At 42.9% G+C, this 16,785-nt stretch overlaps 1 protein-coding gene across 7 annotated transcripts in view; it reads left to right on the top strand.

The window, feature by feature from the left end:
• The first annotated feature begins 3,736 nt into the window (after window positions 1–3,736).
• Window positions 3,737–16,785, top strand: part of MARK1 (microtubule affinity regulating kinase 1) — a 70,802-nt gene continuing 57,753 nt past the window's right edge. For 3 of the 7 annotated variants that reach the window (XR_014545824.1, XR_014545825.1, XR_014545826.1), the window contains exon 1: window positions 3,737–4,391. Coding sequence is in view for 4 of the 7 variants with exons in the window: in XM_083605089.1 (XP_083461215.1) it covers window positions 4,341–4,391 (51 nt within the window). In the remaining 3 variants the exon portion in view is untranslated. The remainder of the gene's footprint in view (window positions 4,392–16,785) is intronic. The other 4 variants (XM_083605090.1, XM_083605088.1, XM_083605089.1 and 1 more) reach the window with 3 other exon arrangements.

Raw genomic sequence — 16,785 nt, 5'->3', positions numbered from 1 at the left:
TTTTTATAGAAAGGGTTGTGGTAAATCCTGATTAAAGAGCAACTCCAGCTTAAATTTTTACCCTCCAAACAGAATATTGCCTACAGTTGGTGGTAATTTCAGTCTTAAAAGTTCCAGGCAAATCCATAACAATGAGATTTTTGTTGGTTTGTCCTGAGCTACTTCTTGAAAATCAGCCCCTATGATGGCCAAAAACACACCTTGTGACAAAGCATTTTTATTTATGCAAAGAGAATCTGTTGTGCTCAGGTTTTGCTATGGTTGGCCAATGTGAGAACAAACTAGATGGGTCTTTGGCTTGCCAGGCTCTTCTGTTCTTAAAGGGGGACTCCAGTAAATGGAAAATTATTACTTTAGTCATTTCTCCTCCTGAGTTATCACATCCTAGTTAGACCTTTCTCTATCAGTTACAGCAGACACAGCCCTCTCTGCTGCTCTGTTATGAAGAAGAATGTATTTGAACTCTGAAAACACAACTGGCACTAAAGTAGCAAGCAATAACATTGACAAAAAATGAGAGTATTGGAAAATAATATCTCTAGGCTGTAAAAGGTATAAAGTAGCATTATGCATGATCGTGACCCTAGGGGGACCATAGTATTGCTAGTCAGCTCATGCTCAAATGCTATTACAGGAAGTCAGCAAGTCTTTCCCGACTCGGTGGTGACACTGAATACATTTATATGGGTTTTAGTTTAAGCTGCTTTCTCCTGCAACCACAAATCCAGGAAGGAATCAATATTGGTATTTCTGAAAAACATTCATTTGGCTCACTCTGAGCAATTCTGATCTGGAATAATGCAAAAAATTTTAGATACCAAGCAAGCATTGAAAACAACTGCAAGCAATTTTGTTGGTGTTCTGATGCAAAATAATAGGAGTACTCCTTTTTGCAGTTCGGATTTGAATGAAAATCGGCATACCTGAAATTTGAAAAGCAGGGAAAGAAAACCTGGTCTAAACTCCGAGAACCATTAACTTCGAAGTTTTAAAACTTTTAGAAACCTGCAGATTTTATTCTTAAAAGCCTTGGGAGTCTTGAATTGAACCACTCCCATGTGTTCTTTAATGTACCATTTTCATGAGTCAGTATAGTATTATGAAACTGCTCCCCAAATCTACAGCTATTCTTCTGAACTGTAAGAGTCCAGACTCCATAATTTATATATTGGCTGTTGATTAGGTCAACTAACTTAGTGAGAGAGAACTGTTCCTTAAAGAAAAAATACTTCATTAAAATGCTTTCTGGCCATGTAATTGTTGTTTCAAGGGAAAAAGATAGGTATAAAAAGGAGAATTTCTGGAACCGAAGATCCAAGTACTCTTTGGTGAGAGAATCTCAGCAGAGATATAAAATCAAAAAGTATGCAGCAAAGTAAAGCATGGTAAGTTAAAAGTGGTTTACTTACAAACTCCCCAAAGGTCAGATTCATGTGCTTTTCCATACAGCATTCAGAAAATGCTGCACAGGCAGTAACACTTGGCTTAGTTACTGTAATGAAAGTTCCTAAATTATTGGTATACAAACTCAATAGTGGCTTGTGAGAGTCATGTGGTGAGGATGGAGCAACCAGTTTAGCCTCTTCACATGCTGAGTTCATCAAGTAGACTGAGGGGGAACAAAGACTTGACTGCCTAGTCCCTCCCAAGGTGACCTAAGCTTAGCAGGACAGCTTACTCTATGGTCTTAACCATTTCATGCATTAATTACACTTAAGCAGGTTGGTTATATCAGGCTGGTTACACCACAGTAATATGCAGATTACATTGGACCACCAGTCAACCACAGAACACAAGCTGGTGAATGGAGGAAATCCCCATTCCAGTCACTACTAGTCTGCATGGTTCTAAATAGCCACAGAAACCTAAGATCCCTGCACCAGGTGTGCATCTTCAGCTTGGTAGCTATCATCCTACTAATAGTCTTAGATACCACATTTGGAAGCAATCAATATGGAAGCAAGTCCTTATTAGGGCAAGACCTTTAAAGGACTTTGGAATTTTTCTTAGAGACTAACAGAGCTACCTTAACTCTTGAAATGATCTAGTCTTATTTCACATGCTTCACAATTTCTGATCCTTTGGCACTTTCCCAATAATTTCACAAGTTTCTCTCTACAGTCCTGAGGACTGGAAATGGGATTCTCGGGATGCTAACAAGACTTTCAAAGGTACGTCATTAGAACTGGGCATAGTAATACTACTTCTTGCTTATATAGCACTGCAAAAGTGTTCTTCCAAGCTGCCCCACAACTTACTATGAAAACAATGTAAGGTAGCTCATTATCTTGATAAGGAAGAATGCAGCTGAGGACAAGTTGCCTTACTTTAGGTCACCTAGAGTGCTTCTAGGCAACACCAACAATAAAAGTTTGATACTTTTATTATTTTCCTATAATTGTGACTTACAGTTCCCAGATGAAGGACACAGTGGTTGTTTTCTCTACTCCTACCTCTACCAGCAGGCAATCCTGCTTCATCCTGCCCCCTCTCCCCTTGGAAAGCATATGGGATACAAAATAGGGTGCTGAATTTGTGATAACTGCTTGTTACCCTCTCTGGGCTCAGCAGCCCTCATCCTTTCCTAGTGCTCACCGTGTGGTGGCACTGATGGGATTCCCTCTGTAGCAAGTTGAGCCCTGCCTTAAAATGCAGTATGTGGATCTCAGTGCCAAAGAAACTCTTGGTTCACAGATGTGAAAGGCTGGACAAATAGATCAGACCTAACTCAAATAATAAATTTAAAACCTTCTGGTACCAAGTTTACACAGAAACCCCTTCTATCCCACATGCACAGAAAATTTCCTATGCAGAGAATTGTGTGCATTGCGCATGTATTTTCCTATCTAGGTTCCTGCATACTGTATTTCAAAGGAAGTCCTGGCTGGCAGCATGTTCTCACATGGTATGGTGTGGCTCTATTTTTATGCACACAATTTCCTACACAGAAACAATAAGTGTACCAGCTAATTATCAATGTGCTTGTAATTCTTACACTTAAAAACATTTCCATGTGGGAATTAACACACTTCATAGACAGTGTCAATTGCTCACATTGGGATTCACTTTGGTTTCCAGAGTTTGTGTGTCTGATCAGCACCAGCATACACTCAAAGTATTCTGTTCTGTAGGGGATGTCTTTTTAAAAATGTTTGCTACTAGATTTGCCATTCTGTCTGTATGAATGCCCCAAGTATTTGGACATTAACGGGGAATTCTGTGGAATTTACTCCCAGATAAATATTATGACTGGGTAGTAGAATTTTGCCTCGAGTGCACATACATGTTAAATGCACATACATAAACACTAAGCTATTAAGTAGCCACATCCTGCCCTTTCAAATGCTGCAGGCAGCTGAGGAGATTTCAGTCTGAACTTTGTATATTTTGCTAGTAGCCAAAAGCAAAACAAACACGCAAAAACCAGACACGTTCTCTTTGCTTGCAAATCAATGCTGGGCAGGTTGTGCAGAGTAAACAGCAATCTATCAGAGCACCACTCGTGTAAAACACCTGGCCAAACGCAAAACAGAGCGACTGGAAAGGGACTCAGGCAGGGGTTCTTGGGGTGCAGATACGGATCTTACAAGCGCACAAGAGCGTCCCCATTTACACCCGTGAGGAGCTGGAGGAGGGCGTCCCTCAACACACGCGCGAGTCTCGCGCTGATCCTTTTCTTTTCTTTTCCTTAGACGGAAACTCTTTCCCCGGAGGAATTTCGTAGCGTGTGAAGCTGCCCTGGATGCGTGAGGAGGAGGAGCAACCACAACCCCCGGCAAGGCGGGAGGGTGGACTTGGGTGCCGTCGGCGTCAATGAATGAAGGCGAGAGCGTCTCCGCAAGGCGGGATGAGGCGCCCCTAGTGTTTCCTCGGCGCTGCAAGCGGCCGGCTCCGGCTGCTCCGTCCCCTCCGCAATCCAAGCCGCGTCCCCTCCTCTTCTCCGGCCTGTGACCGAGCCGGGCCCAGCTCAGGGAGGAGGAGGAGAAAAACAGGGAGCAGGAGGAGGAGCAGCAGCCGCCGCCGGATGCGGCGAGGAAAGAGCTCCGGCTCCCCTACGCAGCGCTGCCGGCCACTCACCTGAGCGCGCCGCGGCGGGAGGAGGAGGAGGAGGAGCCGGCCAGGCTGCTGCCGCTGCCGCCGCGGTAATCCCGGCCCAGGGGGCGGCGGCGGGCGACCCAGAAGCCATGGCAAGGGCTCCAGGAGCCTAGAGGCGGGCCGCCTCAGCCTCGCTCCGAGGAGCCGCGCCGCAGAGGCCTGCGAGTCCAGGGCGGGCGGCGGCGGGCTCGGCCATTCCCAGCTTGGCCCGGGCCGGCTCTGCAGCAGCGCCTCTCCCGCGCAAGATGTCCACCCGCACGCCGCTGCCCACCGTCAACGAGCGGGACACCGAGAACGTGAGTGCCGCCGCCGCCGCCGCCGCCAGTGCCTTGAGAGCCCTTCCACTCTGCCAGCCGGCGCGGGGCTCGCTCAGGCCGGAGTCGCCCTTCTTGGCCTCGGCCGGGCGGGGTTTTTTTGGGGGGGGGTTGAGAGGGAGAGCAGGAGGGGGCTTGGCGGCCACGGCTTCCCCGTCTCGCGTGGGTGAGGGACCACCTTGAGCTCTTTTTCCTTCCCCGCACTCCTGGGGGCACTTTAGGAACCAGGCAGAGACTGGGGGCAGCCCCTTTCCTCTCGCCTCCCTTGCCCAGCCAGGCCTCCGCCGGGTGGCCCCTTGCGCGCCTTTGCCTGCACTGCAGCCACGCCTCAGTGGGATGCGCTCTCTCCTCCCCATGCCACACCCGGGGGTTGCTTTCTTCTTCTCCTTCTCCTGCTTTCCCCTTCCTTCCTTTATGCAAGCCAGCCGAGGCAAAGTGTCTTCTTTGCATGCCTAGTTTGCAGCCAGCCTGTCTCTTGTTTTCACACAGAGCTCTATCTGTGCTTTTCAGGTAAACTTTCCACATGGCTTCCCTCTCCATAGGGCTGGCCTCCCCTCCCTGACTGTACTCTCTTCTTCTTCCTGCCCTGCCTATTGCCGGGCTTGCATCCTTCCCTGGGCCGGGCCGGTGACCTCCAAAAGCCAGGCTGCTCTGTCAATCCATCACTCGGGGCAAGCGCAGGATCTGCCTTCACTTCCGCCTGCCCCTCGCCCCTGCTGGTGATGTCTGTGCACGAAAGCTTCTTCTGAACTTTGCTCCTTTTGTTCTTGGGGAAAGCTCTGGTTTTTCTCCCTTAGATCCTTCTTTTTTTATTTTATTTTTGGTGGTGTTGTCCTAGTGGACTTCCCTCCCGGTGGGGTGATTGAGGATTAAGATAGCAGCCAGAGAAGTTATAAAGCAGGGTGATTCTCCTCCAAGGGAAGGTTGTTATAGGAACAGTACAGAACAGGAAAATGAGAACGGAAAGCTTTGTAATGACCAGGGTTCAGTGCATGCAAGTGCCTTCAATTGCTCTCTATTTTGTAAATACAAGCATAACCCAGGATGAAAGATGTTGGGGCTTTGGGGTAGCGAAAACATGTCTGGAATGCCTATTTCACATGGTTAGTAGCAAAGGGAGACAGAAGGTTTAGACTCTGTAAAATCTGGCTTTATGTCTGCACGTGCTATTTCTGGTAGGCATGATTAATGGGAAGTGAACTGGGTGTGGGAGGGAAAAGACATATTTGTAGTGAAGTAATCTAACGGCCTGAATTGAAGCAGACTTTACTATGTTAATGTGAAATGGGATACAGTGTGAACAGGCCCATTGAATTCACTGGCGCTGTTGACAATGTTCACTTTTCTAAGCAAGCAGTGTTTATCCTTTCCTGGGGACACTGTGTCAGTGTCCTAGGCACTATTCACATACTCTGGTTTGGAGAGTTGAATTTAAGGTGAAAGTGTGTGACAATGTGAGGAAGGAGACAAAAGGCAGATTATGAAAATTGTGGCTTCTGTGGATTGTGCAATTTCAGAGTTCCATGGTGCTATAATAAGAAATGCTGTCCAAAGAAACTGCATTGAAACATATTATAAATGATTATTGTATCAATTCATGGTGTTTTTAAATGTAAGCTAAAAAGTGTACATTTTAGTATAGTGTATATACATCACACACCTCCAATAATTCTCTCCCTATTGAGTTCTTATAGAAGAGATGTTTGAAAGATTTTTATAGGATACAGAGCTAACAATATGTCTTTATTTCCCCCTTGTAATTAGTGTGGGAAAGTTATTGGTGCAGGAGAGACATTCACCCCAGTAAAATGTGACCTTAAATGGGCTTTTTGAAATATCTTCTTTAATGGCGCCAGAATGTTTAGAAATGCTATCAATTTGTTTGAAGAGTGTTAAGAGGCTCTCTAATTAATGATCTTTTCATCGCTTCTTTAAAAAAAACCTTTGCCTAACACTCCCGTGAAGTGAAACTTTATTGGAATGTATAATGTGTAGGATTGTTTTTAGGGAAAAGTTCATTGGGAAGATACCCCCCCCCATCTTTTAAAATTCTTTTCTAAACTCTGCAATGATGCATTGGGATTTAGGCCTTGGATGAATTTTTAAGGGAGTAAAAATGTGCTGTAGTTGCCAAGTTGCAACCAGGAAATATTGTCCTCCCTCCCATTATGCCTTTTGGAACAAATGGGTCTGAAATTGCTCCACAGCAGTCGGATCTGTTAAGGAAACAGGCATAATCAGTTGGTTGTGACTTGACAATCCTTGGGTGAGTTGAATTTGTTTTGTTTTATTATTTTGCTACTCCGGCTATTCATTTTTACAGTAGATAAATATGCAGGCATAGTGTCACTCAATTTATGCGATTCCCTTATCACATTGGATATAGAGCGGATTATAGGTCTATAGTGAGAAAGAGTGTGATTGTCTTACCCACTGCACCCACCTTTTCTTATATTCACAGAGTGAGTCAGCAGGTGGTAGAATTATTGAATAGGCCAAGCAGTTGTTCCTAAAGTACATTTTCTCTTCATTTTTACTTTTTGTCTCTTTCAACTTGGCATTCTTTTTGAGTATTACTTTTCGTTTGTGCTAGATCTTTTTCCTGATGGGTTTTGGGATATATAAGAGCAAACCAAATTGTGTGCTGGAAGAGAATATTTCCATATGCCTGTACTCACTACAGTTTCTTCTGTAAGGAAGAATGAAGGACCATTGTTTCTCTAGCCACAATGCTCTTAAATGCAACCCCTTCCAGAGGCAAAAATCTCTGTAAGTTCTAAAGAGGTGCTGTTTGTATTTAGGCTGAACATAATATTTTGGATATTCAATCAAGCCTGTAATTGGAATAGGTTTTTTTGCTTTGACACAGCATGTTTTGACATAATGTACGGTACTTGAGAAATTGAATTTTATTGCTTCAAAGTTTGAGCTGATAGTTTACATGCATAACAGTGCTTTACAGTAACATCAGGTTTTGTTTGTTTGTTTTGGTAAAGCAAATAAAAGCACAGAGATGTTTAGGCTTGTTCAAGTGAGCTTTCTTTGGAGTCCTATAGCCAATTTAAAATGGGTTTCTTGAGTAGTTATAGTTAACTACATTATGGTAACCTGTAGGAACTACAAATAAAGAACCAGGCCTTGTGGAGAGGATATTGAAAAGAGGGAGAAAGTACCGTACCTTAGTTGGTATCCTAGGTTGCCTTAGGGAAAGAATATTGAGGAAGCAAAATAGTATTTGAGGATCACAAATAAGGATATGATTTGGGAAAAGTTCTCACAACATATATGTGCCAGCAGTACCAGAAGTAGCAATTTGTAGGCATTGAAGTAGTATTTGATTAGTGACCTAAAGCTAAGGTCTGGGTTTTGTGCCAAATGAATGTTCTACAGCTGTTATTATAAAACTACTTCCACAGACCGGGCCTGCTCTTAAGCTACTGGAGCTATGTGGCAGGAAATCACATTGGATGAACTATTAATGTGTTTCTTGCAGCAGTGCTGCCTACCTCCAGGTAAAGCAATAGTGGTATAGGGAACAATCACTTTGCAATCCATCTCATGTAATTTCCTGTATACAGACATGACTGGAGCAGTACAGATGGAGCCACAGGGAAGCAGCTGCCTCACTGTTTTGGTAATGTTAGAATGAGCCCTAGCAGATACACGTCTGGATTTTTTTTTAAATAAGTTTTTTCCGGGCTTCAGAGCAACCAAGACATTGACAGCTAGATGTATGAATTATTATCAAGGGCACCCTTATGGGCAAAAGTTGGCATTCTGATACGTTATAGAACAGACAGTGGCATTTGATGGTGAATATCTTCTCTGGTGATGTTTGCAATCTTGATTTAATTGATTCTTCTTCTTCTCTAATTAACTCAGGATAACTGTGCTAGTTTACCCAACTGTCGCTCCATGATAACCAAAGTGGCAAGTACTGGCAAGGCAAAGTGGTTGAAGATGTTTAATGAACTGGAGATTTGGGCAAGGAATAATAACCACTAGAAATAGTGGCTGTTTATGCCAGTGATTAAAATAATTACCTATGTCAGATGACATGGTTGGGGCTAAATAGGTTTGAATGTGTTCTGGGTTCTCTCATTGGAGGTACAGGTATGATGGGGCATAAGCACTGAGATGTGTCATGCATGAGATGCACACAGAGAAAGGCAGCTTCAGAAAGGGCTGGAGGAAGGCAGTGCCACAATTCCTGGTCACATTGTACTGAGTTTGTGTCCCAGTGGAACGAACCACTGAAGTGTTTTAAGTGGGATAGCTCAGTCAGTAGAGCATGAGACTTACTCTTAGGGTCATGGCTTTGATCCCCATGTTGGGCAAAAAGATTCCTACATTGCAGGGGGTTGGACTAGATGACCCTTGTGGTCCCTTCCAATTCTGTGATTCTCCAGAGTGCTACATTAGGGCAGTGGAATCACTATACAAAAGGAGTTGCTTTGCCCCTGCTAGTGCAGAAAGGAGTTTGTTCCAAGACAGCTGTAAAGATCAGAAATGTCATAAACGATGGGCAGGGAAGTATTAAAGCAGAAGTGGACCCTTTTTTCCTTTCAAACCTGTTATACACAGTTTTATGCCAAATTTTCTGAATTTCTCCAAAATGTGGAATAGAACATTACTCCTCTAGAAACTCCTTCGTCATATTTTGTTAAATTGTTTCATGGCCAGGAGACTGTACATGTAATTTATATATAGCATGTAAATTTTGATTTAAAGTCTTACCGTAAGCAAGGTTAACTGTCAGGGACTAGCAGGGCTCTGAAGAGTGTGGGGCAGAGGCAGAGGACCAAGGGAGTGACTCAGGAGAGGGGACCAGCGATTTATGGGGTTTGACACTGCCTGCAAGGCAGGAGCCAGAGCAGGGGGAGGAGGAAGAGTCAGGGTAGTCCAAGACACAGGAAGGCACACAGGATATGGTAGAAGAAGAAAAAGAGGCTGCTCAGATAACAGATAGGTCTCCTAAAACCCCTCTGCCTCCTAAAACCAAGAGGAACTTGAAGCAGGAAGAACAGCTACAACTTCTGTGCAGGAGAAGTCTCAGATTGTTGGTGCATAACCAGGCCAGGCGGAGGGGGCCTTGCTTTTGCTGCGGGGGGAAATTGTCTAGTGGCTAGAGCAGGCATAGGCAAATTCAGCCCTTCAGATGTTTTGGGACTACAACTCCCATCACCCCTAGTTAACAAGACCAGTGGTCAGGGATAATGGGAGTTGTAGTCCCAAAACATCTGGAGGGCTTAATTTACCTGGGCTATCGCTTCTCGGCCTTTTGGCTAAGATCAAGTGTAGTTAATTTACCTGGGCTAGAGGCATGTGTGTGCGTGTGCACCTGGAGCACTGCAGGAGTTGCTGTAAATGCTTCTTTTGTAAATAAAGACTTGACAATCAGACACATACTTTCCTTAGCTGGGGTGAGCCAGGACATTGACATATTGCTACTTAAGCAAGAGCAAGAGCATATTAAGCCTTTGGATCTTCAATTTAACTTAAAGTTGTTTGTCTCTATACTAGGATATTATTTCATGGTAGCTTTAAAAAAACTCATAATTTGTCTGCTACAGACATGATGTATGTGGGAACAGTTTAGACTGAAAAACAAATCTGCGTGTCTCAAGAATGATATCATATATGATGGTAAAGGAGTTAGCTGTCAAAACAGGTAGGGATAGTAAACAAATCTCTTTTTTGAGGAAAGGACAAATGTTTAATACAGTAATGGGTATGGTTAAAATGTAGAATAAAAGTTGGATGGCTATATTTATAAAGTTAATATCTAGCTTTGCTCCTGTGTAAGAAAGAATGGATCAGATATGAAGAGAGGAGTTGTGGGAGACAATTCTTGCTAAATATTTTCTTTCACTGCCTTGAGGAACATATGGCCTAGTTTTTAAGCATTCCAGGTTCAAATTAGAATTGCTGTTTGCCAATAGATATAGAGTGGCTTGGTGATGGGAGATAGCATGTTTTTTTCATGGATATCCAAATGAATTGATCCAGACTAAATTGCTCTGAAACAAGTGCTAGATGGCTTGGGGCCAGGAATCCTTCTCTTTTCTGCAGTGAATAACTTGTTTTTACACAATAAAATACTTGTGATAAAAGCTCATCTGAATAAAGCTTATGATTGTTGGGAAACCTCATCTGGTAAGATTTTGTCTTGAAATTTTGAGTTTGAGTGAAGACTAAGAGTAATCTCATATCATTTCTGTGCTACCTTTTATTCCTCATTTAATTCAGGGAACTTCAGATCTGAAGAAATATCTGACAGTAAGTTCAGTTGTGTGAGGCAATCTACACAACTGGACATCTGTGTTGGGTATTGAGGTCACTTTGTGATGGATACAACATTTGGTGTTGGCATCTGTCTGTCTCTGGAGACAATAGATGAGTATGCCTTTGTAGGTGAAGTCAAACCGTTGGAAGGTTACAACACCTATTGTGGCTGTAGAGACCACAGAGATACATGTTTAGTTGCAGCTGGGACAGATGCACCATGGCATTTCTTCTCTCTGTGTTCCTCCCAGCAGTCATTCCTCCTCTGGCCACTGCTATGGATGCATGACCTGACTGGCTGTCTCCAGGCACCACAATTGTCTTCAAGAGATTCCCACATGGTGGGGTTGGCATTGCCAGCCTTCATGTCACGATTGCAGGTATCTTTGTAACACAGAGAGTTGGTCTGCCAGCGGGCTTAGTTCCTGAAGCCAGCTCCCTCTAAAGCACATCTTTGGGAATTCTGCCAGCTTTCATTCTGTGGCCATGACCAAGCCAGCATAGATGTCACTGAGACAGGAGTGCAGACATGCTGGGAATGTGGGCTTGGGAGAGCACACCTTTGTTTGAGACTGTTCTGCCATGTGATGCCCAAAATCTTCCTGAGGCAGCACATGTGGAAGGCGTTGAGGCGTGCTTCTGGCAGTTGTACATTGCCCACAACTCACTTCCAGAGATAGTGTACTCAGCATGCAAGCCTGGTAGACCACCTTCTTGATACTGGATGTTAGCATCACATTCTCCCATACCCTTTTGGAGCATCATTGAGAAATACATATATAGTCCATTGCAGATGAGATGGGGGGGGCAGGTTTCATTTGAAGACTGAACTTTAACCGTAGAGTTGTAGCCCATTCTCACACATATTTTGTGTGACTACATTGGATCCTTTGAATGTGAAAAAGTTCACTTGAGAATGGGAGATATTGTGGCATTTTTGTTAACACTTCTACAGTGATGGATGGCTTCGGGATATGTTAAGTTAAAAATATTAGTGTGTAATGAGGTTTCTCATTTTTGTTTGAACTCATTTCCCCCCTCATGAGATTAGCTGCTATTTTGCTGGAAATAAATTAAAATGCTTTAAAATGCAATAAACATACCTTCTGGAAGTAAGCATTCCTTCTTTAATTTGTCTCCTGACATAACTGAGGTTTGGGAAGGTATATGCCAATCCTGTATTTATCCGACAAATTACATATAATTTAAACTGCTAATGGTTTCAGCTCTCTACTTACTTGAGTGTGCCATTTATCTAAACATATATGCATTTCGTTATCTGAGTGATGCTGAATTAGGCTGTCAAGACATACTGGACACTGATATCCTCAAAGGCACATGGAAGAGTTTATGTGTTGCGGAAAATATTTATCATAAAAAACCATGCTGGCCTTTAAAAATAGCTTTCATGGTGGCTTACAAAATTTTAGAAAGAAACAAAATACAAGAAACGGGAAGGAACACCATCATAAAGCAAAATATAAAATCTTAGGAGGATAAAAAGGTCTTTGCCTGGCAATGGGTAGATAGTATCATGGGTGCCAGGCAAGCTTCTAGTTCCAAAAATGGAGTGTCATAGCCAAAAATTCATCCCAAATTGCCACATGCCTCAGCTCAGATAGCAGCATACCCAGAGGACAGCTTTGGCAGCTGGTCTCAGTAAATGAGCAGGTAAAGGTAGTGATAGGCATTCCTTTGATTCCAGGTTGTGGCAGAAATAGTCCTAAGTGCTCAAGGTGGAAGAGAAGAAGAATGGAACAGCCTGCTCAAGATACATGCTTGTGTAAAGCCAATATTTTCTGTGGCTCATGGAAAGGAGGGACCAGGAGAAATAGTGCTGTTGGTTCTTTGCCTATAACTCATACCTCCCTCTTGCTTGTGGCCTTGCAGAGGGTTTTGTATAAATCAATTAATACAGAATCCAGTAGTCAAGTCAGAGCCTATAATTGCTGGCCTTCTCCCCTTGATTTTTGTGCACTTCCAGTTTCCTCATCTGTGTTGCACTGACATAACTCTTCTCTGTTGTGCTATATTTCTGGGCATCCAGCCTCTGCTATATTCAGTGGTGAAGTTTCTGTGCTCTTCGTGGATCCCCATATTGTATGCTATACAGGTCCTACAAATGTATTCATATTTCTCCTTTTGCTTTTATAAAACTCCGATGGGTGGGGAGTTCAAATTCTGAAAAGCTTTAAATAAGAGCTCAGAATAAATAATTCAAATGGAACATTAAATGAAAAAATCATTTCATTTAGTTCAGAATGTCCTTTTTCTTGTTGGATCTTGAATTTCCTTGGTACAACATGAGAGCAACTCTTTATACAGCACACACACACAAAACAGATAGACAGCACTTTGATACGTGTCTTATGCTTAGCATAATCGTATTGATTTCCTGATTTCATTCCTTGGGGTATCAATATTGATTATACATTTTGTTAAATAAAATAAACTAGTGTATGCTGTTTGTTTTTAGCTGCATCTAAGCAACTTACCTCTCCATCAAGAATTGATGTAACTTTGTGTCTAAGAGTTTGAGATGAAATCTTGCTAAATGAGTTTTAACAAGTCTTTGTATCGGCTTCCTATCTGCAATATGTAGGAATAATATTGCTGGCTTGTCTTAGAGAAATATGTTGTAAAGAACTCTCAGTCCTGAGCTACATGCTGTGGGGGTGTATGGGAACTACCAAACAACATCCCTCCTCTCTCAATGTATAGTACAGGGTGTGTTTGTGTTTGTAGAAAAATGACAGTGACATCATGTTAGTGTTTTACAGGTCTCCTTAATTGGCTGCCACTTGTAGGGGCAGGGAAAACATGAATGTGATGTCATCTCACACTTTTTCCATCTGCACATTATGGGGGAGACATGAATCCGTTCTCTTTAAGACATTTATGTACAAGCACCAAACCAGGAGAATCCTGAAATCACCCCTCCCCTCCGAAATCTGCAGTGAAACAGGGTTGTCTCTTGTTATCTTCATGCTTTCTGGTTGGAAGTAGCAGGTAATGGTTGAATTGTGAAGCTGGATTAAATCTTTTGTAATTCAACAGATATTACTAGGGTATTTGGGTATCCTTTTCTCACGTTAAATCTACTTCATTAAGAGCAGATAGAGCCTTCTGTAGTGAGATATTTCTGATAATGAAATGCATAGATTGCTGTAACATGAGTGTGTAGCTGCAGAGCAGCATTTTTTCGTCCATTGGGAGATAAGACTGCTTCCTTCGTATTGCCCTCCTGCAATGTCTTTTTATTGTTTATATGTAGGAGGGGTGAATGTAATTTCAGAATTTACAATCTTTCCAGGCACAATAACTACCTGAAGGTCATTTCTGATAAGGCTGGAAAATTAAGAAATCATTTTATAAAATTGGCTTTTTTCATGCTTTATGAACAAAGCAGTATTGAAGTGTTGGAAGTGAAACAAATTGGTTTTGCACTGTGCATTAGAATATGTTTGAACGATTGCTACTATTCTGTAGGTATGAGGCAGGCTATATTGTTATCATCTGCATAGGAAGTTGGTTAGGAATATTGGGAGTTAGAAATATGCCTGGAAATATGCTCAGTGGGAGAGTAGGAAATAAATTGCTTTGTTTTGTTAGTTTTGGTACATGATGAGTACACAACCACAACTACTTTGAAGTTGCATACTGATGAATGCTGGAGTTGCAAGCAACCTTAACTAGAAGAAAGCTGGGTTGTTGCTGTACCAGGCTGTCTTCTTATCTGACTTTTTCTGCCTCAAGGATGACTCGCTCTATAAGGCAGAAGGAACTTGGGAAACTTGGCATGTGGCCTGAGATGGCAGTGGTCCTTCTCAGTTAACAGCCACCAGAGCACCATGCTGTGTTTCCCAGATGCAGTGGGGAGTTTGGGTTTGCTACTTTCTCCCACTTCTTCTCTTGGCATCTGAAGGCAGCCCTGTTTAGGGAAGTTTTATTCTGTTTTTAATGTTCTGTTGAAAGCCAAACAGAGTGGCTGGGGAAACCAAGCCAGGGTAGAAATAATATATTATTAATTATCAATTATCAATTATTTATTATTTTATTGATTGGCCGGGAACCACAGAAGGATGTTCTGTTAACTGGAATTAGTCTGTAAGGCAGACATTGGTCATACTTGTCTGTGGCTTAGGTCCAAGCTATCTGAAAGACCATATTCCCTCATATAAACCAGCTTCGGTTCTGTGATTCAGGAGAGGCCCTTCTCTCAGTCCTGCCGTTCTCACAAACATGCTTTGTAAGGGCACGGGAGAGTTGTATTGGCTGGGCATAATTATATGAAAATCGCATGTGTGAGAATTTTCTGTATGTATCTTCATAAACCTACAATGATAACTATTGCTTTGGAATGCATTTTTTATTATGAAGAAAAGTATCTCTGTTCCTTTGATGTGTGGTGTAGAGAAGCAGTAGGTGACTGTAAAACAAGTTCACATTGCTAATGAATCAAATAACTTTCCTCCCTCCTTTCAAGTGTTATCGTTCCGCAGCTTCTATAAAACTGTGTTTTTACCCAGATGCTATGATTTATTGGGCTTTCTTTTTCTTAAATTTAACTAGTCCTGGACTGATGTCTCTTTATGAAAGACTGGAAAGAGGAGGTGAACCAGGTTGCAGAGAATTCTGGCTGGAGTATAGGGTTGCTATCCTACCTACAAACTTCCCTTGCTCCTGGATTGCAGCTAAGAATATCTACTACTACACTCATGGCATTGGTGTTGGCTCAAAACTGCTAATAAGAACTGGTTAGCAAAAACCGGGAAAACCACATATCAGCCACCCTCAGACATAAAGTTGAAAAAAGTACACGGGGAAGACAAGTAGAGCAAAAGAGTGCTTGATCTGGCAGCACATGTGCTGAAGTGGAATGATACAGAGATTGGCACAATTGTTGTTGTTCAGTCGTTTAGTCGTTTCTGACTCTTTGTGACCCCATGGACCAGAGCACGCCAGGCATTCCTGTCTTCCACTGCCTCCCGCAGTTTGGTCAAACTCATGCTGGTAGCTTCGAGAACACTGTCCAACCATCTCGTCCTCTGTCGTCGCCTTCTCCTTGTGCCCTCAATCTTTCCCAACATCGGGGTCTTTTCCAGGGAGTCTTCTCTTCTCATGAGGTGGCCAAAGTATTGGCGCCTCAGCTTCACGATCTGTCCTTCCAGTGAGCACTCAGGGCTGATTTCCTTCAGAATGAATAGGTTTGATCTTCTTGCAGTCCATGGGACTCTCAAGAGTCTCCTCCAGCACCATAATTCAAAAGCATCAATTCTTCGGCGATCAGCCTTCTTTATGGTCCAGCTCTCACTTCCATACATCACTACTGGGAAAACCAGTTAGCAATTAGAGCAGCAGAAACCCACCTATGGAGGAGGGAGTCCACATGATGTTGGACTCTTGATTCCCATCAACCCCAGCCAGAACAGCCAGTGGTCAGAGATGATGGCAGTTGTAATCCAACAACATCCAGAGGGCTACAAGTTCTCCGAGCAATGCTGATGCAGGAAGCTCATCCACTTAGCACCCAGTAGTGTGGTATCCATTGTCTCTTGGAGGGCTTGCTGGGTGTGGAAGTCAAGGGCCCAGAGGGAAAAGAAAGAAGAAAAGACCTGGAAAAATTGCCTCTTAAAGTTTCCTGAACGTGAACACCCACCTTCTCTTATTGTCAGTTGAGCTGCCTGCTGTAACCACCATGGGAAATATGTAATAGAAACTATCACTAAGATCTCTGCAGATTATTTGACTTAACGTTTTCTTCCCTCACATGGGCCAGTGCATCAACGATCCCTGGCATGTATCTCTGCTAGGAACATACCCTTTGAAAATTTATTGATCTAAGAAGATCCTAAGGCAACTGAGCAAGGGATGCCTGTGATGGTGGGAGTGGTAGAGGCCTTTGACAAGCAGCTTCACTTGATTTTTTCATGGGAAGAAGCTTGTGTAATCCAAGTGTGTGGCTGGATCTTAATTAACAAAGACTGCTGTAAGTTCTTAGACCTTATGGCTATGAAGAAGTGTAGTGTAACCCAGGACCACCTACAAGTTTTATACTTTTTTACAACCTAATGTACTGTGTCCATACCTC

This window comes from Podarcis filfolensis (genome assembly GCF_964270895.1).
Source record: "Podarcis filfolensis genome assembly, chromosome: 3".
Classification (NCBI taxonomy): Eukaryota; Metazoa; Chordata; class Lepidosauria; order Squamata; family Lacertidae; genus Podarcis; species Podarcis filfolensis.
This window is presented reverse-complemented; position numbering and strand designations above follow the sequence as displayed.